The 23,126-nt window shown below is 45.1% G+C and overlaps 1 protein-coding gene across 22 annotated transcripts in view; it reads left to right on the top strand.

Moving 5' to 3' along the window:
* The window catches only part of RALGPS1 (Ral GEF with PH domain and SH3 binding motif 1), a 302,499-nt gene that overhangs the window by 48,631 nt on the left and 230,742 nt on the right, over positions 1-23,126 (top strand). For all 22 annotated transcript variants that reach the window (XR_011255489.1, XM_069582375.1, XM_069582374.1 and 19 more), the window contains one exon: positions 2,599-2,649. Coding sequence is in view for 21 of the 22 variants with exons in the window: in XM_069582375.1 (XP_069438476.1) it covers positions 2,599-2,649 (51 nt within the window). In the remaining variant the exon portion in view is untranslated. The remainder of the gene's footprint in view (positions 1-2,598; positions 2,650-23,126) is intronic.

The raw sequence follows: 23,126 nt of genomic DNA, 5'->3' as shown, positions 1-23,126 counted from the left end.
CCTGGGTTGGGAAGATCCCCTGGAGAAGGAAACGTCTACCCACTCCAGCATTCTGGCTTAGAGAATTCCATGGATTGTATAGTCCAAGGGGTTGCAAAGAGTCAGACACAACTAAGCGACTTTCAAAAAAAAAAGAAATTCTTGATATGAGGCTTTTTTCTCATGACAATATAACAGCCTCCCTTAAGTATTTTTTAGAGCAGCTTTGAAACATAGATGTTCAAACATGTTAATAGTCCATTATTTCCTATCTGGTGTTTTGGGCAGGAACCATATACCAGAACATGAACCCATGTATGTGACTCCCCTTTGGCCAAAATATTCTGATACATAAACATATAAATATATAATCTTTGTGAATATGCAAGACAAGAGGTACAGAATGCCTGGTACCTGTGTACACACACACACAGTCATATATGTACACATATATACGTATAGAGAGAGAGTACCTATTAGGTACCAGGTGTTCTGCTCCTCTTGTCTGGAATTCTCACAGTGATCCTATAAGACAGGGATGGTTGTCACCATATTCTAGATGTGTCAGCTGAAACCGGGAGTAGTTAAAAGTCACGTGTCAAAGAGAATGTGCTGTTAAGTGATGGTGTCCAGATACACGCCGAGCCCTGTGAATTCCAGAGCCCACGTCTGTTCACTGCATCGTGTCTTCCGAGATGCCCTGTGGACAGTGGACAGGCGTCTTTTCTCATTCATGGGCATCCAGAGCTCTCAGCGCTCCTTGCCCTGGCCTGTCACAGAGGCATCTGTTGACTGTGTCCTGGCTCCCCACGTGGCATCTGGAGAGAAGTATAGGCCATGGGAAGTCAGCCCAGGCCACGCCTTGGCCTGCAAAATGGTCAGCAGTGACACCTGGTCTTACTGCCACCTGATGAGCTTATAGCCACAGGAACAGCGTTTCAACTAGATGTGTGTTTTCTGTGTGGACAAAATTAGTGAAGGAAAGTTATGACCAGCCTAGATAGCATATTCAAAAGCAGAGACATTACTTTGCCAACAAAGGTCCGTCCAGTCAAGGCTATGGTTTTTCCAGTGGTCACATATGGATGTGAGAGTTGGACTGAAGAAAGCTGAGCACCGAAGAATTGATGCTTTTGAACTGTGGGGTTGAAGAAGACTCTTGGGAGTCCCTTGGACTGCAAGGAGATCCAACCAGTCATTCTAAGGAGAGATCAGTGCTGGGTGTTCTTTGGAAAGGCTGATGCTAAAGCTGAAACTCCAGTACTTTGGCCACCTCATGCAAAGAGTTGACCCATTGGAAAAGATTCTGATGCTGGGAGGGATTAGGGGCAGGAGGAGAAGGGGATGACAGAGAATGAGATGGCTGGATGGCATCACCGACTCGATGGACATGAGTTTGGGTGAACTCTGGGAGTTGGTGATGGACAGGGAGGCCTGGCGTGCTGCGATTCATGGGGTCACAAAGAGTCAGACACAACTGAGCAACTGAACTGAACTGAAGCTAGGTTTGATAAAAGACCAGTTTCTTTCCTTTCCAGTCAGTAGTCATGAAGGGACGTGAGAGTTGGACCATAAAGAAGGCTGAGTACTGAAGAACTGATGCTTTCGAACTGTGGTGCTGGAGAAGGCTCTTTAAGAGTCCTTTGGACAACAAGGAGTCAGACTAGTCAATCCTAAAGGAAATCAAATCTGAATGATCAGTGGAAGAACTGATGCTGAAGCTGAAGCTCCAGTGCTTTGGCCATCTTACGTAAAAAGCCAACTCATTGGAAAAGACCCTGAAGCTGGGAAAGATTGAGGGCAGGAGGAAAAGGGGATGACAAAGGATGAGATAGTTGGATGAAATCACTGAATCGATGAACATAGGTTTGAGCAAACTCTGGGAGATAGTGAAGGACAGGGAAGCCTGGTGTGCTCCAATCCATGGGGTCGCAGAATTGGACATGACTTAGCCACTAAACAGTGAACAACAGCAAAGGACTAATGCTTTAAAAAGTATGTAATAAAAATGTCATGGGGATCGCTATAAAAGTTTCCAAATGCTTGCTCTCAGATTCTGTAGTTCTCTCATTGTGGGCTGGTGGAATAAACAGTTCATGGTCCAACACTGGTCTGTGGGGCCATCTCAAATGGGACTCCACCATATAATTTAGAGGTGGCTTAGGCTTCAGAAGAAATGTATACTTTCTATAAGCCACAATTTAAAAAAAAACAACTTTAGAGTAATAGAGAGTGTCTCTGTTTAACATTCTAACTTATAATATTGTGTCTGCAACTTTTTTTAAATTGTAGAAGTAACTTAGACTTGAAACAAAAGCTCAAATAGAATGAAAATATCCAAACTAAAAAATGTACCCTCCAAGCTACTATTATCAATCCCTAAATTGGGAGTTCATCTCACATTCAAGAAGGAAGGGTGTGGATCAAGATTTATAATGAATGAAGGGATGGGAGAGGCGTTTTCAAAGTCTACCCAATTTTTTACTCTATCTGCATTTTTATTTCAAGGGGGAAAGTGTGACTTCTCAGAATGTGTTATTATTCTGTAGAGTTTCAAAGTCACATGGCAGCTGTTTTTGGTTCCTAGTGTCTTCTAACCCCAGTTCTCTTTTGTTGCAGAGCCAGATCACGCTAATGGACATACCCGTGTTTAAAGCCATCCAGCCGGAGGTCTGTACTTATCCTGTTCTCTGTACTAGCAGCGCTTGGGCGGGGAGGGAGGATTTTGTCCTGTTAGAGGGACTAAGTTTCCCCGTTTCGCTCTTGAAGTCTCTATAAACGCATGTTATCGATTTAAGCCCCCATCAAAGAGAGCATCTGGAGAAGGCAATGACACCCCACTCCAGTACTCTTGCCTGGAAAATCCCATGGACGGAGGAGCCTGGTAGGCTGCAGTCCACAGGGTCACACAGAGTCGGACACGACTAAAGCGACTTAGTAGCAGCAGCAGTAGCAAAGAGAGCATCCAGGAATCCCATTCTCAAAGGGGCTCATCCTCTGAGCCTGCTGTTTGGATTTTTCCAGAGGATGGGACCGCATCTGGCCCTCTCTGTCAGGGCTGGGGGCAGTCAGTGCCCATGGCTGGCCTCCACACCTGAGTCTAAGGCCTGGCCTTCTCCCGGGTCACCCCTGAGACGCTCACTGTTCAAGATGGAGATGGGAGAGAACATTTCCTAGGAGCTTTTTTTCTGTTGATCCCAAATTCTGATGGTTGCCTTGTTTCTGATTTTGAAGCCAGTTGCTGCAGCAAAAATGTATACGTATTTACGTTAAAAGCGTACATATATTTTTAGAAACAGCATATTCAATGAAGAGAAAAAAAGTTGAATTTAGTCTTTGGAAAAAATTCTGGAAATGTCTAGCCGTTGATAACGTGGCTTTACAGTTATTTTAGTCCCGGTTCTGGTTTTGTTATCAAGTGATAGAAATTCATTTCAAGTAGCTGAATAGGCAGAGGAAGAATTTACGAGCGTAAAGGGGGCACTTTCCATACCTGTGGGCCTGGAGTTCAGGCAGCCTACATTGCCGAGCAGGACGCACGCTCTCTCCCTGCTTTCTGCCTCGCCTCTGCCTTCCCCTCTCCCCTTTCTCCTGCCCTGTTCTGTCTGCCCCCGCGGTCCAACCTGGCCTGCCCAAAGGGCCCGCATTTGCGTGATGTCTGTGGAAGCCACCTTCCAGATCGGGACCAGCCCATCTCAGTCCAGCCCAGCTGAGTCCTGTGTCCAGAACTGGTTCAGTGACTCAGCTCAGGAGTTTGTGGCCAGGACAAGCGTGTACAGCTGAGCGGACCCAGCTTTGTGAGTGGGGTGCAGATTTCAGAGAAGAGGAATGTGGATCGGGGGACGTGTCAAAACCACGGTATTGATTAAATATTGATTTGTTGGTCCACTTGTTTATTTTTGGCCGGGTCAGGTCTCTGTTGCGGCCCGCGGGCCCTTCGCTGTGGTGCACAGGCTTCTCCTTAGTGCTGGTGTGCAGGCTCAGGCATTGTGGCGCTTGGGCTCAGTTGACGCGTGGCATGTGGGGGTCTTAGTTCCCTGACGAGGTATCGAACCTGAGTCCCCTGCATTGGAAGGCAAAGTCTTATCTACTAGGCCACCAGGGAAGTCCCCAGAACACTCTTAACAGGATGCCCTTCTTCTGACAGTGTGCTGTTGTTAAGACTTTGAGAAAAACAGCGTATTTTAATACAAAGCCAGACAAAGGATCCAGGCCTTCCTAGAGCTGGCATCTAATGCACTATAAATCAAGGGGAAAGTAGTATTGCTAGCTGCGCTCAGCGCTTGTGTGAGGACGTGGCAGTGATTTGTATTTGTGTGTGTGTGTGTGTTATTCATTAAGTTGGGGGGGGGGCAGAATTATGTTTGATTTTTTGAACTGGCTGACTTAAGTCTTTCTCTATTTTCTTCTAATGTGGGGATTACACATTCTTTCTAATTAAAACAAAAACCAACAGCCACTCAGCGCACTACACCCTGGAGCCTGTTGGGGGAGTAGTTGCGTGACAGTTGCCTCAGCTGAATTATTAGCTCTCTGCTCACGTTCTCCGCTTTGGCTTGACCTGGAGCTTTATTCTCTGCCCTGAACATCGGGGAGGGCCGCCCAGTCTGTGGTGAGCCCGGGGACGCAGGCATGGCTGCTAGGGCCGATTGTAGGAGGGGAGGGGTGGGGGGCTCTCAAGAGTCATGGCCAGGAGCGTATCTCGTATCAAGTTGTGACAAGACATTAAGTTTTGCGGTCAAGTTTTGCTTTAAAGATGCGCTTGGAGCTGTGGTTCTCAAGCACAGCCTCACATCAGAATCACCTGGGCAGCCTTGGAAACACTGGGTGCCTGGACTGCACCCTAGACCGTGGACTCTGAGCCTCTGGGTTAGAGTCCAGAACACGGTCAGCCCTGTTTTGTAGAAGCTCACCAGTTGATTCTGCTGCCAAGTGAGGATTAAGAATGATCTGCTGCGAGGTATCTGGAGAAACCCCAAACTTCTCCATTTTAGATCTGTGATATGTTAGCTAAAAACGGAAGAATTTGTTCCTCATTGTCATTGTCAAAACCGTGGTTAAAAGGAGCACCCTGGGAGCTGTCCCAGCTTCTCTGCTCTTGTTATTGTTGTCAGCAGACTGAAAACTGGAACCTTTCCCCTTGATGATGTCTGCCACGTTACGGCTGGACCACCCCAGAGTCGGAAGCATGTGAGTAAGGGACACGTGTCAGTTTGATGTAGACAAGACTTTGCAGGAAGCAGAGGCTGGCACCTGATAGTGAGAGGGGCACCCTGAGTGATCTGGATTCCCAGAAGATCAGGAAACTTGTGCCTTGCAATCTTGGCTGTGCTTCAGAATCAGTTGAGAGCTCCATAAAAAATAAAAAAATAAAAAATAAAAATAAAAAATCCAGATCCCTAGGCTTTGTGCCTGGAGATTCTGATTCCATAGGCTTCGAGTAGGGCTGGGAATCCCTTTCAGTCAGTTGTAGTCACTGTTCTTTTTGATGCATAAATTGTTATTCCATCACTAAGTTGTGTCCGACTCTTTGTGACCCCATGAACTGCCACTCACCAGGCTCCCCTGTTCTCCACAATCTCCCAGAGTTTGCTCAAATTCATGTCCACTGAGTTGGTGATGCTATCTAACCATCTTGTCCTCGGCTTTCCCTTCTCCTCTTGTCTTCAGTCTTTCCCAGCATCAGGGTCTTTTCCAATGAGTCAGGTGGCCAAAGTATAACTGTATAAAGTATAATGCATAAATTATCCTGTCTTTAACCAATGGGAGCCCTTTCATGTCATCTGTATCCTTTTAACATGATCCCATTATTTTTTGAGAAATTCCTTGCTCTTTGATACAAGATAAACCGGTTTCTTGCTGAAGACCTGGAGTCAGGCAGTCCCTCAGGGGTCCTGGTTTCTTTTAGTGGAGAACAGTGTTTAGAAACACAGCCTTGGGGAGAGCATTTTCATTGCTATTGGACTGCTGATGCTTTTAGGCCTTTTTGGTGGGTGAGGCTAGGAGATATTTATTTTTTAAAACTAAAAGTCATGAGTTTATGACTGGATGATTGGACGGGCGATGTTATTCCCTCCTCATCCTTATCATGGCTTCCCAGCCGGTGGCGTATATTTCCCCACCCCTGGACTTTGGGCCATGCTGGTGACTTGGGCCCAAGTGATGGGATGCGAGTGGTGAGCTGAGCCGCTGAAAGTCAGGAAGCTTCACTAGCCCTCTCAGAACTTCCACTCTCTCTGAGGGACCCATTGCTCTTGTGCTTTTAGCCTGAGTCCCCAAATGAGGACGCGGAAGGTGACATGACCCCGACCCAAAGCCTGAATTCCAGCATAACTTGGTACAGCCTGGTGGTTCCAGCAGAGATCAGCTGAACTGCAGTCACTCTAATGACCTGCTTGTCACCGTGAGCCTCTGAGATTTTAGGATCGTTCCTTATGCCACTTTATCAGGTGGAAGCCCAACCAGTACAGTGTTGGTCTTTCCAGTTCAAATCTAGCATTCCCGGATTGTTAACTTAATTCCTTTGATTTTTTGGCATGTTTTCTTTTACCCTGCCAATTTTGGTTCCTAACAACATTAAATAATTATTTTTTTTGTACTATTCATCTCTCTCTCTCACACACGCACATATATATACATACACATATGATAGTTTTAAAATAATAATATCAGTATTACTGTTATTATTTAGCAGACTGCTACAGTTGAACATTTAATTGCAGTTATATTTGCCTTTAGTTCCTTTTCTTCTTATCTTCTCTCCCTCCTACTACTTACACACCCAAGTGGGTCTCCTTCCTTGGCCTCCCCGCAAAGGTCTTTGAACACACCAGGGCAGAGAAAGAGTTTATGCTCACTTGGTTCTGGAGGGTTGCATCCTGAGAGACACCCTGTTGTAATCCCCACACCTGGAACATACTATCTACACGATAAATATGTGCTGAATGAGCGGAGCATGAATGAATGAAGGAGCGAGGCACCGTAGCAGAACAGTCTCTGGCCAAATGCAGGCACGATGCCAGGGAGGGCCTACCAAGGAGGGGAGGTGATTACCAGGGTGCCTGTTCTGCGGTGTAACCACTTCCCCCAAAGCTGGGGTTTTGCCTGGTGAGCACAGTCTTTGAAGATTCACATTTCCAAATGCTTTTGATAACAGAGGGTAGAACTGTGGCTTTGCTTGTTTCTGCCAATGGGGCCGCAAGAGCATCGGCCCAGGGCTCAGAGGAGGCCAGGCAGACAGTGAGTTAAGGATTGGCAGAGAGCAAGGAAAATGGAGGTTAGCAAATATGGAGTCATAACTATTCCCTGGTGACTCTGGCAAGTGACCGATTTTATCAAAACCTGGTGGGTTAATGCAGATACAACTTTGCAGCATAATGGCTCTCAGCCATGTTTACCTGGCTAGCTGTGGCCTAGAACCCCCTCCATGCCATGATGGATTGGTTTGCAGGGATGGGTGATTCCTGCTGCCCAGGAAAAGGGCTGCATGGTGAAGGGGGTCTTTCTGTGGGAGTCCCGGTGGCAGCTGCCTTGGGAGAGGGTACATTTGCAGCGTGGCATTTTTGTCTCTGCCAGCCTTCCCTACAGAATCTGCCTGTCCTTATGCCCACCTCCTGGCCTGTGGAATCGAAGGCCTACCAGTTTCTCAGAGACCAGTTTGAAGGTCGGAACTGTTTCTGTTGTTAGTTTTAACATGAAGCATCAGTGGGTGAACCACTGTTCTTAGAATGTGCACGCTCTGCTCTGTGCTCGACTCACCAGGTTCTGCCCGAGTCCAGCTTCTGGGCCCGCTGATCCTGCTTGGGGTGCTAGACGGCACACGCTCAGCCTGGCAAGGCTGGGGTGCTGTGCCAGCTTCACCATTCCCAGCTTGGAGTGTGAACAAATTACTCATTCTCTTTATGCTTGGGTTTTCTCGTGTGTAAAGTGAGGGAAACCATAGTGTTCATCTCACGCGAAAGAACTCGGTGCAGTGCCCGCGTGTGGGAAGTTCCCAGTCACTCGAGGCTGTGATTCCTCACCAGCGCATGCTCTGAATAGGTTCTGTGCATTTTGAATGTGAGCTCATGCTCAAAAGAACATTCAGGGATGCCCGGGTGGGAGCCAGTGGCCCAGAGGAGGCGATGGTCTGAGTAGCAGAGCAGTGAAGAGCACTGTGTTTGGAATCCTTCAGACCTGAGTTCATACTCTAGCTTCTCAAGTGGTGGGGAGGCTGAGGTCTGGATGGAGACACATCTCACGGTGTCCTGGGGCCACAGAGAGACTCGCTCTGCTGTTGTGTCGGGACACTGGCTTCTTGGAAAGAAAGCTGTGATAAACTTAGACAGAGTATTAAAAAGCAGAGACATTGCTTTGCTGACAAAGGTCCATAAAGTCAAAGCCATGGTTTTTCTAGTAGTCACGTATGGATGTAAGAGTTGGACCACAGAGAAGGCTGATCACTGAAGAACTGATGCTTTTGAACTGTGGTGTTGGAGAAGACTCTTGAGAGTCCCTTGGACAGCAAGGAGATCAAACCAGTCAATCCTAAAGGAAATCAGTCCTGAATATTCATTGGAAGGACTGATGCTGAAGCTGAAGTTCCAATACTTTGGCCACCTGAGACTCATTGGAAAAAAACCCTGATGTTGGAAAAGATTGAGGGCAAAAGGAAAAGGGGGAACGCAGAAGATGAGATGGTTGGGTGTCATCATCAACTCAATGGACCTGAGTTTGATCAAACTCCAGGAGATAGTGAAGGACAGGGAAGCCTGGCATGCTACAGTCTATGGGGTCTCAAAGAATTGGACACGAATGAGTGACTGAACAGCAACTGGCACTGAGCCTGGAAGGCTGAAAGGGATCCTGTCTGATGGGTGATTCGGGGAATGGGATAGGGGTTGGGAACAACATTTCAGGCAGCGTGAATAACACTGCAAAGGCAGATGGTATATTTCCCCAAGTTTAACACTGTTCTTGGTACCTAGTGTCTGGGGAGAAAAAAAGGTGAGCTGTTGTTCTCTGGGTCCTGTGCTCCTAAGGGACGCCCTTGCGGGAGATGTGGGTGTGCTGGAAGCTCCCCAGAGATGTGTGTGTCATTCTCTTCCCGTCTGGCAGGCAGGGGAGCACAGGGTCACAGAGGCACATGGATGGGTGTCCAGAGACCCGAATGTGATGGAAACGAACTGCAGTGGGTACCAGACTCAGTGGGGTGGGAAGCTTCTCCACGCGCCTGTTTCTTCCAGTCCCACTGCCCCTGCCGACGTTGCTCCATCCCCACTGCCAGATTTCTCACTCATTGACTTCTTCATGAGTTGGTGAGCCATGTGCTGGAGAGACAGAGGTGGAGGGGCCGTGGGCACACTTCTGTGAGAGTGAGGGGCAGACATGGAAACAGACAGTGGACTGGAAGCATTTGGGCTCTCGGGGCCTCGAGCAGAGAGTGGCTGGTGGAGAGGAGCAGGCGGCAGAGCTTTAGCTGGCTAGCCTGGGGATCACGGGGGAGCTTCATGAAGGGAGTGATGGGCACAGATTTGTAGGGGAGATGTGGGAGATATCTAGGGACTTTGTTCTAAGTGGGGAGACAGAGCCGACTGCACTCAGGGAGACTGGTCTGGGAGCTGTGCTGCAGTTGCGGGGAGGCAAGGGTGGTCTCAATGGTGGGGAGGTGCCTGGCCCCGGACTGGGTAGGGGCCTGCCCTGAGGGCTGAGGCAAGAAGACACAGGTGACAGAGGGGGGTGCTCTGCGTTTGGGGAGCAGAGGGCAGAGGAAGTGGCCTGGATGCAGGTAGGGGCCCAGGGAGCCCAGCGTCCTGATGCTGAGCAGGGTAGCGGGCAGCATCTTGTCCAGGTGAGGGAGGCCAGGAGGTCCGGAAGGAGGATTTCAGAGTTCAGGGTCAGAGCTGGGGTCGCTCTGATGACTGTGCTGGATGGGGTGCTGACTGCGCCTTTGGGTAGCTGAGGTGGAGGGGGATAAGGTCTTTTGGGGGGTGGTTGAGGTACAGTGTGACCCAGAAGCGCAAGGGTGCCGCCCAGTGGACTGATGTCCTCAGTGATGATGGTGGGAGACTGGAAGGAGACTGTGAGCCCCGCTGACGGTGAGAGCATCCTGGGGCGAGGAGGGCAGGATGTGGAGGGGAGACGGAGGACAGGAGGGTCCCTCCCTGAAATGGCTCAGAGGAGAGCTGTGGGCACAGCCTGGGAGCCTTGTGAGGGATGGGGGCAGAGTGTCGCCAGCAGCTGCCACTTGGGTTCGAGGCACAGGCCAGCTGGAAGGCAGGCGCGGGGGTGTTCCGGGTGGGCATGCGGCCTGGATCCTTGCTCTCTTCCTCCCTGCGGCCCTGGGGTAGGGCAGATCCGGTGAGGAGGAGGAACAGGTGGGCCTCATTTACAAGTGTTTGGGGACAGCGGAGGCGGTATCCAGATAGAGCTCTGGTCCCTGGGGGTGCCTACTCTAGAGAGACTTGGTTTCACCCTCCCCGAATAAGGGCTGAGCGCTCAGGCCTGGCTGGTCCCCCTGTCTGCTGCTCTGCTGAGGGGCGGGCCTGCAGGCCTGGGAGACTCCCCGCTGAAGCACACGCTTTGCTCGGGGCCACATGACACGTTGCAGTTCAGGAAAACACTGCCTGTGGGTTCAGGAACCTGACCCTCTGGCCTTTTGTCTGGATGCCGTTTGCTTGCTCTGAAGAAGCGGGCATTCCTGAAAGCAGAGGTCAGTGTTGGATGGCGGACAAGCCCTGTGTGTCTTTGCTGCTCCTGGAATCAGAGCATTTGGCCCTGGGAGAAGGGAAGAGCGCCGCCAGCAAGGCAGTTATTTGTAAAAAGGAGATCGGTTTCGCTGACATCATTAAAACCCCTCTTTCAGGTCACATGCTGGGCCATTTTCTCAGACCGTTTCCTTTACTGCCCCAGCCTAGCCTGAGTCACTGCCACCCATCCTCCGATCACATCTCCGCATGGTTGGTTCCCTCCCCCCTCCCCCCGACAACCTCCTCTCTGTATTCGGAGACATCTTTCTAAAGCCAAAATCCCACTGTGTCCCTGTCCTGCCCAGAACCCCCTGAGGCTCCCCACTGCTCCGAGGATACAGACCCGCCCCCTTTCCCAGCCTGACTCTGCATGAAGAGCCGGCAGCAAGCCCACTGCTCTGTGCTGCCCCACAGCCTTCCCTGGTTTCCCTGCCATCTCAGCAACCTTCCTGCAGACTGTGCCCTCCACCGGGGTGCCCTTCGTGTCCCCATCACAGGCGACTCCTCCTTCCGTCTCAGGAGGTGGTGTGAGCAGCTTAGAGCTCGGGCTACAGCAGGCTCCCCTCTGCTCCCTCTCAACCTCATCGTCTGCCACTGCCCACGTACAGGCCTTTTCACCACTGTGCTGAACCGTCATGACTTTGGAAAGCCTGAATAATTAGTGTTTCAAGTCTGCCTCCCTCCTAGATTATAAACTGCATGGACACAGGGGTTGCGCCAGAATGATTCACCCCATATCCTATGACCCAACACAGTGCCTGATGTTACTTGTTGAATATATTTAGGATGTGGTAGTAAAAATAATAACAGTAAAGCCCCATTGAGTCCTCTTGACGTCTACACTGTCCTGTTCCTTCTCTGTTAAAAAAAAAAAAAACTGAATTGGGTAGTAGGGGGTGGGCCAGGTGCCTCCAGTGGCCCAGGCATGGGGGAGGGTGGCTCCACATCTCGGTGCTGATGCTATTTAGCACCGGAAGCCCAAGCAGCTGTCTCTCTCATCTGTTACTGCATTTGTTATTTGCTTCTTATTTCCTACTAATTGCTCTGTCCTTTGCAAGAGTTTGTTGTCACAGTGGAAACAGAGTGGGAATGGGCTTTCCCCCCATAGCTCCCTTCGTGATGGAAACAGAGGTTGGAGAACTTCTCTGAGCCCCAGAAAAAGACCTGCCTGGACAGTGGGGAGAGCTGGCTGGGTCAGGAGTCCGATCTGGCTACAGACACAGGCCAGCAGCACATTTGATCCAGTAAAACCAACACTTTGCAATTTCTAGACTCATTTTTTTTTCCCCTCTAACTTCTTGAGTGTGGCTATGACATTTGTGCTGGTTAGAAACCAAATTTCCTTTTAAGTGAATTAATAGCGCAAAACAGAATGTTTGGTGAACAGCTGTTCTGGTCCACAGGGACTTGGAGCCTGGTTGTGATTTTTGTCTGTGAGGAAAACAGGGTTCGTTTGGACTCTTGCTGCTGGAGCAACTGCCTGACTTGCTGGGATGGGAGACAGGAAGATCTGGCTCTGTGGCCCTCCAGCTGTGTGATCATGGCAGGTTCCTTCACCTCCCTGGGCAGTTTCCTTAGCTGTAAAGTGGCAGTGATACCCATCTCATAGTGTTGCGATGCTTAACAGCGATTGCACGGGCAGCCAGGAGGGAGGGAGAAACTCAACAAGGTATTTCTCTTTTTTCGAGAGATGTATATGAAATAAGGAGAAAAGCAATGACAGACTAATAAATCAGCTTAGAAAGGCCCTGGGCCCAGCAGTGCGTCAAATTCTCTGAGGAAGGACCTTTTGTCACTGCTATGTCTCTTTACTCCAACCACAGTGGCCTGTTACAGGATCACTGCTTATCATTAGTTGAATAAATGAGAAGCAGGGAGAAGAGCCTTTTTTCCTTGCTCAGGAGTGAAAGGGATAGGTTGATATCTGTGTGACCACGCTGCTGCTGCTGCTAAGTCACTTCAGTTGTGTCCGACTCTGTGCGACCCCGTAGACGGCAGCCCACCAGGCTCCCCCGTCCCTGGGATTCTCCAGGCAAGAACACTGGAGTGGGTTGCCATTTCCTTCTCCAGTGCATGAAAGTGAAAAGTGAAAGTGAAGTTGCTCAGTTGTGTCCGACCCTCAGCGATCCCATGGACTGCAGCCTTCCAGGCTCCTCCATCCATGGGATTTTCCAGGCAAGAGTGCTGGAGTGGGGATCACGCTGAGTCGCTTTATTACTCTAAGGTTCACTTTACACATTTGCACAATGGAGCCGATGATATGATGGCCTCAGAAAACTGGACATGAGGACTGAGGGAGATTTTTTTCAGCTTTATTGAGGCATAACTGACATATAATAAGCCATGCATAAATAAAGTCAATGATTTGATGAGTTTGGATGTATGCATATACATGCAAAACCATCAGCAGATAAAGATAATAAATATACTGTCCACCCAGAAAGTTTCCTCATGCTCTTTGCAGTCCTTCCCTCTCTCTACTCACCCCTCCACTGTCTTCTTAAAATCAGGTAATATAAGTCCCTAAAATGTGTTCTTCTGTTTCAAAATTGTTTTGGCTGTTGTCCTCTACATTTCTATAGAAAATTGAAAATCAGTTTGTTAGCTTTTATAGAATCCCCCAGGCTATGACTGTGACTGGGTTGAATCTTTGGATTGAATCTGTCCATCATTTTGGGGAAAACTGATATCTTAACAATATTGAGTCACTGGAACCATGAGCATAGTATGCAGTTCTGTGTACTTAGGTCTTTTATAATTTATTTCAGTATATGTTGTATACTTTTCAACGTATAGGTCTTACATATCTTTTGTCAGACTAATTCCTAAAATTTAGTTTTCTGTGCTGCTGTAAATGTTATCTTGTTTAAATTAAATTCCAGTTGTTCATTACTAATTTATAGAGATATGACTGATTTTTATAAATTGATCTGTATCCCACAGCTTTGTTTAACTTTCACTTATTCTAGTAGCTGTTTCTGTAGATTCTTTAGGATTTCTACACAGATGATGATATCTCTGTGAATGTACTAAGTCACTTCAGTAGTGTCTGACTCTTTGTGATCCTGTGGACTGTAGCCCACCAGGCTCCTCTGTCCGTGGGACTCTGTAGGCAGGAGTACTGGGTTCGGTTGCCATGCCCTCCTCCAGGGGATCTTCCTGACCCAGGACTTGAACCTGCATCTCTCAGATCCTCGGCAGTGGCAGCTGGGTTCTTTACCATTAGCGCCACTCGGGAAGCCCATCTCTGTGAACAACAGCAGTTTAAGTTCTTTTTTTCTAGACTAGACGTTTTTGTTTCTTTTCCTTGTCTTACTAACTGGCTATAATCTCTAGTACCCTGTTGAGCAAAAGTGGTTAGAGCAGATATCCTTGGCTTGTTTCTAGTCTTAGAAGAAAACCGCTCTTCCATTTTTCAGTATGATGTAGCTATTCAGTTCAGTTCAGTCGCTCAGTCGTGTCTGACTCTTTATGACCCCATGGACTGCAGCACACCAGGCTTCCCTGTCCTTCACTAACTCCCAGAGCTCGCTCAAACTCATGTCCATTGAGTGGGTGATGCCATCCAACCATCTCATCCTCTGTCGTTCCCTTCTTCTCCTGCCTTCAATCTTCCCCAGCATCAGGGTCTTTTCCAATGAGTCAGTTCTTCACATCAGATAGCCAAAGTATTGGAGCTTCAGCGTCAGTCCTTCCAATGAATATTCAGGACTGATTTCCTTTAGGATTGACTGATTTGATCTCCTTGCAGTCCTAAGGACTCTCAAGAGTCTTCTCCAACACCACAGTTCAGAAACATCAGTTCTTTGGCACTCAGCATTTTTTACGGTCCAACTCTCACATCCGTGCGTGACTACTGGAAAAACCATAGCTTTGACTAGATAGGCCTTTGTCAGCAAAGTAATGTCTCTGCTTTTTAATATGCAGTATAGGTTTGTCATAGCTTTTCTTCCAAGGAGCAGGTGGCTTCTAATTTCATGGCTGCAGTCACCATCTGCAGTGATTTTAGAGCCCAAGAAAATAAAGTCTGTCACTGTTTCCATTGTTTCCCCATCTATTTTCCACGAAGTAATGGGACCAGATGCCATGATCTTCATTTTTTGAATGCTGAGTTTTAAGCCAGCTTTTGCACTCTCCTCTTTCACTTTCATTAAGAGGCTCTTTAGTTCTTCACTTTCTGTCAAAGGGTGGTGTCATCTGTGTATCTGAGGTTATTGATATTTCTCCTGGCAGTCGATTCCAGCTTGTGCTTCATCCAGCCCAGCATTTCACATGATGTACTCTGCATATAAGTCAAATAAGCAGGGTGACAATATACAGCCTTGACATACTGCCTTCCCAATTTGGAACCAGTCCGTTATTCCATGTCTGGTTCTAGTTATTTCATCTTGACCTGGATACAGATTTCTCAGGAGGCAGGTAAGGTGCTCTGATGGTCCCATCCCTTGAAGAATTTTCCACAGTTTGTTGTGATCCACACAGTCAAAGGCTCTGGCATAGTCAATAAAGCAGAAGTAGATGTTTTTCTGGTATTCTCTTGCTTTTTCTATGATCCATCAGATGTTGGCAATTTGATCTCTGGTTCCTCTGCCTTTCCTAAATCCAACTTGAACATCTGGAAGTTCTTGGTTCACCTATTGCTGAAGCCTAGCTTGGAAAATTTTCAGCATTACTTTGCCAGCATGTGAGATGAGTGCAGTTGTGGACACTCTCTGGCTTTGCCTTTCTTTGGGATTGGAATGAAAACTGACCTTTTCCAATCCTGTGGCCACTGGTGAGTTTTCCAAATTTGCTGACATATTGAGTGCAGCACTTTCGCAGCATCATCTTTTATTATTTGAAATAGCTCAACTGGAATTCTGTCACCTCCACTAGCTTTGTTTGTAGTGATGCTTCCTAAGACCCATTTGACTTCACATTCTGGGATGTCTGGCCTAGACACATACCAGGATGTCTGGTACCATGTCATACCGTTGTGGTTATCTGGGTCATGAAAATCTTTTTTGTGCAGTTCTCCTGTGTATCCTTGCCACCTCTTCTTAATCTCTTCTGCTTCTGTTAGGTCCATATTGTTTCTGTCCTCTATTGTGTGCATCTTTGCATGAAACGTTCCCTTGGTAGCTCTAATTTTCTTGAAGAGATCTCTGGTCTTTCCCATTCTATTGTTTCATCTATTTCTTTGCATTGGTCACTTAGGAAAGCTTTCTTATCTCTCCTTGCTACTCTTTGGAACTCAGCATTCAGATAGATATATCTTTCCTTTTCTCTTTTGCCTTTAGCATCTCTTTTTTTCTCAGCTATTTTTAAGGTCTCCTAAGACAACCATTTTGCCTTTTTGTACTTCTTTTTCTTGGGGATGGCCTTGATCACAGCCTCCTGTACACTGTTATGAACCTCAGTCCATAGTTCTTCAGGCACTCTATCACATCTAATCCCTTGAATCTATTTGTCACTTCCACTGTATAATTGTAGAGATTTAAGTCATACCTTAATGGTCTAGTGGTTTTCCCTTCTTTCTTCAATTTAAGTCTGAATTTGGCAATAAGGAATTCATAATCTGAGCCATAGTCAGCTCCTGGTCTTGTTTTGCTGACTGTTTAGAGCTTCTCTATTTTTGGCTGCAAAGAATATAATCAATCTGATTTCAGTATTGACCATCTGGCGATGTCCATGTATAGAGTCATCTCTCGTATTGTTGGAAGAGGGTGTTTGTTACGACCAATGGGTTCTCTTGGCAAAACTCTGTTAGCCTTTACCCTGCTTTATTTTGTACTCCAAGGCCAAACTTGCCTGTTACTCCAGTTATATCTTGACTTCCTGGTTTTGCATTCCAGTCCCCATGATGAAGAGGACATCTTTTTATGGCATTAGTTCTAGAAGGTCTTGTAGGTGTCATAGAATCGTTCAGCTTCTTTGGCATTTGTTGTTGGGGTACAGACTTGGATTACCGTGATACTGAATGATTTGCCTTGGAAACGACCAGAGGTAATTTTGTCATTTTTGTGATTGCACCCAAGTACTCATTTTGGACTCTTTTGTTGACTATGAGAGTTACTCCATTTCTTCTAAGAGGTTCTTGCCCACAGTAGTAGATGTAATGGTCATCTGAATTAAATTCGCCCATTCTGGTCCATTTTAGTTCACTGACTCCTAAAATGTCGATGTTCACTCTTGCCATCTCCTATTTGACCATTTCCAATTTACCTTGATTCATGGACCTAATATTCCAGGTTCCTATGCAATATTGTTCTTTATAGCATCGGACTTTACTTCCATCACCTGTCACATCCACAACTGGCTGTTATTTTTGCTTTGGCTCAGCCTCTTCAGTTCAGTTTAGTCACTCAGTCACGTCAGACGGTTGGACGTGACTGAGCGACTGAACTGAACTGAACTGAGCCTCTTCATTCTTTGCTGAGCTATTTGTCCACTCTTCTCCAATAGCATATTTGAGTACCTACCGATCTGGGGAGTTCATTTTTCAGTGTCATATCTTTTTGTCTATTCATACCCTCCATGGGTTCTCAAGGCAAGGATGCTAAAGAGGTTTGCCATTCCCTTCTCCAGTGGATCATGTTTTGTCAGCACTCTCCACCATTTTTTAAAATTTATTTATTTAATTGGAGGACAGTCAGTTCACAACACTATGGTGGCCCCTGCCACAAATCAGTCACTGGCGTCCCTCCCCCCTTTTCAGGAATCCTCCCCCCACCTCCCTCCCCACCCTATCCCTCTGGGTTGTCCCCGAGCACCAGCTTTGAGTGCCCTGCTTCATGCATCAAACTTACACTGGTCGTCTGTTTTACATATGGTAATACACATGTTTCAATGCCATTCTCTCATATCATCCCACACTCGCCTTCTTCCATACAGTCCAAAAGTATGTTCTCTACATCTGTATCTTTTTTGCTGCCTTGCATATAGGATCGTCATTAGTATCTTTCTAAATTCCATATGTATGTGCTAATATACTGTATTGGTGTTTCTCTTTCTGACTTACTTCACTCTGTATAATAGGCTGCAGTTTCACCCACCTCATTCAGTTCAGTTCAGTCACTCAGTTATGCCCGAGTCTTTGCGGCCCCATGGACTCCAGCACGCCAGGCTTCCCTGTCCATCGCCAACTCCCAGAGCTTGCTCAAACTCATGTCCATCAAGTCGGTGATGCCATCCAACCATCTCATCCTCTGTCGTCCCCTTCTTCTCCTGCCCTCAGTCTTTTCCAGCATCAGGGTCTTTTCCAGTGCATCAGTTCTTCACATCAGGTGGCCAAAGTATTGGAGTTTCAGCTTCAGCTCATTAGAACTGACTCAAATGCATTCTTTATTTTATAGCTGAGTAATATTCCATTGTGTATATGTACAACTTCCTTATCCATTCATCTGCTGATGGACATCTAGGTTGCTTCCATGAGCACTGCTGGAATGATCATTGGTTTACACATGTCTCTTTCAGTTCTGGTTTCCTAGGTGTATATGCCCAGCAGTGGGATTGCTGCATCATATGGCAGTTCTATTTCCAGTTTTTTAAGGAATCTGCAAACAGTTCTCCATAGTGGTTGTATCAGTTTGCATTCCCACCAACAGTGTAAGAGGGTTCCCTTTTCTCTATACCTTCTCCAGCATTGTTTGTAGACTTTTTGATGGCAGTCATTCTGACTGGCGTGAGATGATGCCTCATTGTGGTTTTTTATTTGCATTTCTCTAATAATGCATGACAAATTGGTGACAAAGGCCCATCTACTCAAAGCTATGGTTTTTCCAATAGTCATGGATGTGAGAGTTGGACCATAAAGATAGCTGAGTGCCGAAGAATTGATGCTTTTGAACTGTGGTGTTGGAGAAGACTCTTGAGAGTCCCTTGGACTGCAAGGAAATCCAGCCAGTCCATCCTAAAGGAAATCAGTCCTGAATACTCATTGGAAGGACCAATGCTGGAGCTGAAGCCCGAATACTTTGGATACCTGATGCGAAAAACTGACTCACTGGAAAAGACTGTAATGCTGGGAAAGATTGAAGGCAGGAGGAGAAGGGGACAACAGAGGATGAGGTGGTTGGATTGCATCACTGACTCGATGGACATGAGTTTGAGCAAGCTCCAGGAATTGGTGATGGACAGGGAAGCCTGGTGTGCTTCAGTCCATGGGGTCACAAAGAGTCAGATACAACTGAGCAACTGAACTAAACTGAATAATGAGTGATGTTCAGCATCTTTTCATTTGTTTACTAGCCATCTGTGTGTCTTCTTTGGGGGAAATGTCTGTTTAGTTTTTTGGCTCACTTTTTGATTGGGTTGTTTGTTTTTCTAGTATTGAGCTGCATGAGCTACTTGTATATTTTGGAGATTAATTCTTTGTCAGTTGTTTCATTTGCTATTATGTTCTCCCATTCTGAAGGTTGCCTTTTCATCTTGCTTATAGTTTCCTTTGTTGTGCAAAAGGTTTTAAGTTTAATTAGGTCCCATTTGTTTATTTTTGTTTTTATTTCCATTATTCTGGGAGGTGGGTCAGAAGATCTTGCTGTGATTTATGTCAGACAGTGTTCTGCCTGTGTTTTCCTCTAAGAGTTTTATAGTTCCTGGTCTTACATTTAGATCTTCAATCCATTTTGAGTTTATTTTTGTGTATGGTGCTAGAAAGTTCTAATTTCATTCTTTTACACGTGGTTGACCAGTTGTCCCATTACCACTTGTTAAAGAGATGTTAGCTATAAGATGTAGGTTTTTCATAAATGGCTTTTATCAAGATTGAGGATTTTCCCTCCTAATCCCAATTTGCTGAGAATTTTGATCTGCAGTAGATATTGTATGCATGTGACCAGTTGCTCTGCGGCGTCCAACTCTTTGAGACCCTGTGGACTGTAGCCTACCAGGCTCCTCTTTCCATGGGATTTTCCAGGCAAGAATACTGGTTGGGTTGCCATTTCTTCCTCCAGGGTTTTGTCAGGTATTTTTTCCTGCATTTATAGAGAGAATCATATGATTTTTCTTTTTCTGTCTGTTGCTATGGAGAATTCACAAGATTGATTTTTGAATGTTAAGCCAACCTTGCATTCCTATGATAAACCCCACTTGGTCATGATGCAGAATCCCTTTTGTATATTGTTGGAGTTGATTTGTTAAAATTTTGCTAAGAATTTTTTGCACCTGTGTTCATGATGAGACATACCGGTCTGTGTTTTTCTTTCCTTGAAATGTCTTTTTCTGGTTTTGATATCAGTGTAACGCTGACCTCATAAAACAAGTTAGGAAGCATTCTTTCCTTTTCAGTTTTCCAGACGAGTTTATGTAGAATTGGTATGATTTCTTTTGTAAATATTTGATATGTTTCACCAGTAGAGCCACCTGGACTTGGAGTTTTCTTTGTGGAAAGGTTTTTGTTCTTTCCTTTTAAATAGACTACTTTTAAGAGCAGTTTTAGCTCACAACAAAATTGAGCAGAAAGTAGAGAGTGTTCTCATGTACTCCTTTCCCCCTTGCTGCCCACAGCAGTTCCCCACTCTCAGTGTCCACATCAGAGTGGATTACATTTGCTTTAACTGATGAACCTACATTGATACCTCATTATTACCCAGCACCCATAGTTTAATTTAGGGTTCAGTCTTGGTGTTATACATTTCATGGGTTTTGACAAATGCATAATGACATGTATTCACCATTATAGTATCATAAAGAATAATTTCACTGCGCTGAAAAATCCTATTCATCCCTCTCTCCTAGCCTTCAGCAACCAGTGATCTTTTTTAGTGTTTCCAAGCTTTGTCTTTTCCAGCCTGTCATAGAGTTGGAATCATACAGTTTTATGGCCTTCTTTCACTTAGTAATATGCATTTAAAGCTCTTCCGTGTCTTTTTATAGCTTGATTAGCATTTCTTTTTTTTTTTTTAGCATTGAATAATATTCAATTATCTGGATATACAACAGTTTATCCATATACCTGTCTTACTGAGAGAAATCTTGGTTGCTTCTAAGTTGGGGTGACTATGAATAAAGCTGCTCAGACATCCAAATGCAGTATTTTTTATGAGGCTATAGGTTTTCATCTCTTCTGGGTAAATATCATGGAGTGCAATTACTAGGTTATTGTGGAACATTTTTAAACTATGAATATAATTTCTCTAATAGATGTGGAGTATTCAAGTAGTCTGTTATTTTTTTAGGGAGCTTTGGTTGTATTTTTCAGCGAGTTTGTCTATTTTATCTAGGTTGTTAAATTTATTCCCATGAAGTTGTTCATAATATTCTCTTATCCTGTTAGTGTCTATGGGATCTATAATGATTTCTAGTCTCTCATTCCTGATATAATTTGTGTCTCCTTTCTCCCCCCACTCCCACCCCCACTGATGAGTTTGGCTAAGTTTATCAATTTGATTGATAGCAAGAAAGAGCGCTTGGTTCCATTAATTTTTTTCTATTGGTTTTTTGTTTTCTAATTCATTGATTTATGTTCATATATTCTTTTAATTGGAGGATAATTGCTTTACAATGTTCTGTTGGTTTCTGCCATACAACAGCATGAATCAGTCATAAGTATACATATGTCTCCTCCCTCTTGGACCTCCCTCCCACCCTGTTCACATTTTCATTTGCTTTCTTCCACTTACTTTGGGTTTAATTTGCTCTTCTAGCTTCTTAAAGTGGAAGCCGAGGTCAGTGATTTGAGACTTCCCTTTGTTTCTGATGTAAGCATCTGGTGCTGTAAGTTTCCTTTCAAGTGTTGCTTTAGCTTCATTCCACACATTTCAATATTTTGGGCTTTCATTTTCATTCAGTTCAAAATGTTTTCTAATTTTCCTTTTGATTTCTTTTTGATCCATAAATTATTTACAAATGTGTGATTTCATTTCTGAATATTTGGGGATTCACTAGATATTTTATACTATTGACTTCTGCTTCTGTTGTGGTTAGAGAACATACTTTGTATGGTCTGAAATTATTTTAAATTGACTGAGATTTATGTTATGGCATAGAATATGGTCAGTCTTGGTAAAGTTTTGAGTGAATTTGAAAAAAAAGTATATTCTAGAGTTTCTGCCTAAAGCATTCTATTGACGTAAGTGGGTTAATAGTATTATTGAAGTCATCTGTATTCTAACAAATTTTCTACTTATTTGTTCTCTTGATTATTGAGAGAAGAGTATTGAAATCTCCCATTATATAATGATTTCTCTCTTAATTCTATCAATTTTGCTTTAATGCATTTTGAAATTCTAGTATTAGCTGCATAAGCCTTTACAACTGTTACGTCTTCTTGTTGAATTTATCCTTCATCATTATGAAATGACCTACCTTCGTCTGGAACTCTTCTTTGCTCTGAAATCCACTTTGTTTGATAATATAGCCATCTTTCTCTTGACCAGTGTTAGCATGTGCCATGGGTCTGACTGAACCTCCCAAATTCACACGTTGAAGTTCACACGCCCATGATGATGGAATTAGAACCTGGGGCCTTTGGGCGGATCCCTGACGACTGGCATTAGTGCCCTACTAAAAGAGACCCCAGAGAGCTAGCTTATCCTCGCCAGCATGTGAGGACACAGTGGAAAGGCGCTGTCTGTGAGCCAGGAAGTGAGTGGGCCCTTACCAGACACCAGGTCTACCAGCATATCCTCTCCTTTCTGTCAATAATCAAGAGAACAAACAAGTAGAAAATCAGTTAGAAATAGATGACTTCAATAATGCTATTAACCCACTTACCTCAGTTATATTCATAGGCTGCTCTATGCAGAAGCTGCAGAATACACCTTTTTTCCCCCCATTCACTCAGAACTTTATCAAGACTAACTATATTTTATGCCATAACATAAATCTCAATCAACTTAAAATTGGACTTCCCGGCCTTCGGAACTGTGAGAAATAAATTTCTTATTTATAAGCCATTCTATTTGTGGTATTTTTGTTATAACACCCTGAACAGACTAAGAGAGCATGATGTATACTTTTAATCTTGTTATTTTCAACCTATTGTGCCTTTATATTTCAAGTGCATTTGTTGTGAGAAGTGTATAATTGAGTACTGCTTTTTTATCCAGTCGGACCAAGCCTGCCTTTTATATAGATACTTAGACTATATTAAATGTGATTATTGATATGCTTGGATTTAAATCTATTCTTCCTTTTCTTCTGATTTCTTTTTAAGTAATTGAACATATTCCATGATTTCATTTACTCTCTTTTATTCAGTTCAGTTCAGTTGCTCAGTCATGTCAGACTCTTTGCAACCCCATGGACTACAATCTCTTTTATTGGCTAACTATAATTTATTTTAGTGGTTGGTTTAGGGTGTATAATATACATCTTTAACATAAAACTGTTCACTTTCAAGCGATAATATATCATTTCATATATAAGAACTTCAGGCTTTCCTGGTGGCTCAGACTGTAAAGAATCTGCCTGCAATGGAAGAGATCCAGGTTTGATCCC

This window comes from Ovis canadensis, chromosome 3, assembly GCF_042477335.2.
Source record: "Ovis canadensis isolate MfBH-ARS-UI-01 breed Bighorn chromosome 3, ARS-UI_OviCan_v2, whole genome shotgun sequence".
Classification (NCBI taxonomy): domain Eukaryota; kingdom Metazoa; phylum Chordata; class Mammalia; order Artiodactyla; family Bovidae; genus Ovis; species Ovis canadensis.
The sequence above is the reverse complement of the archived record's forward strand: the minus strand, read 5'-3'. Positions and strand labels throughout refer to the sequence as shown.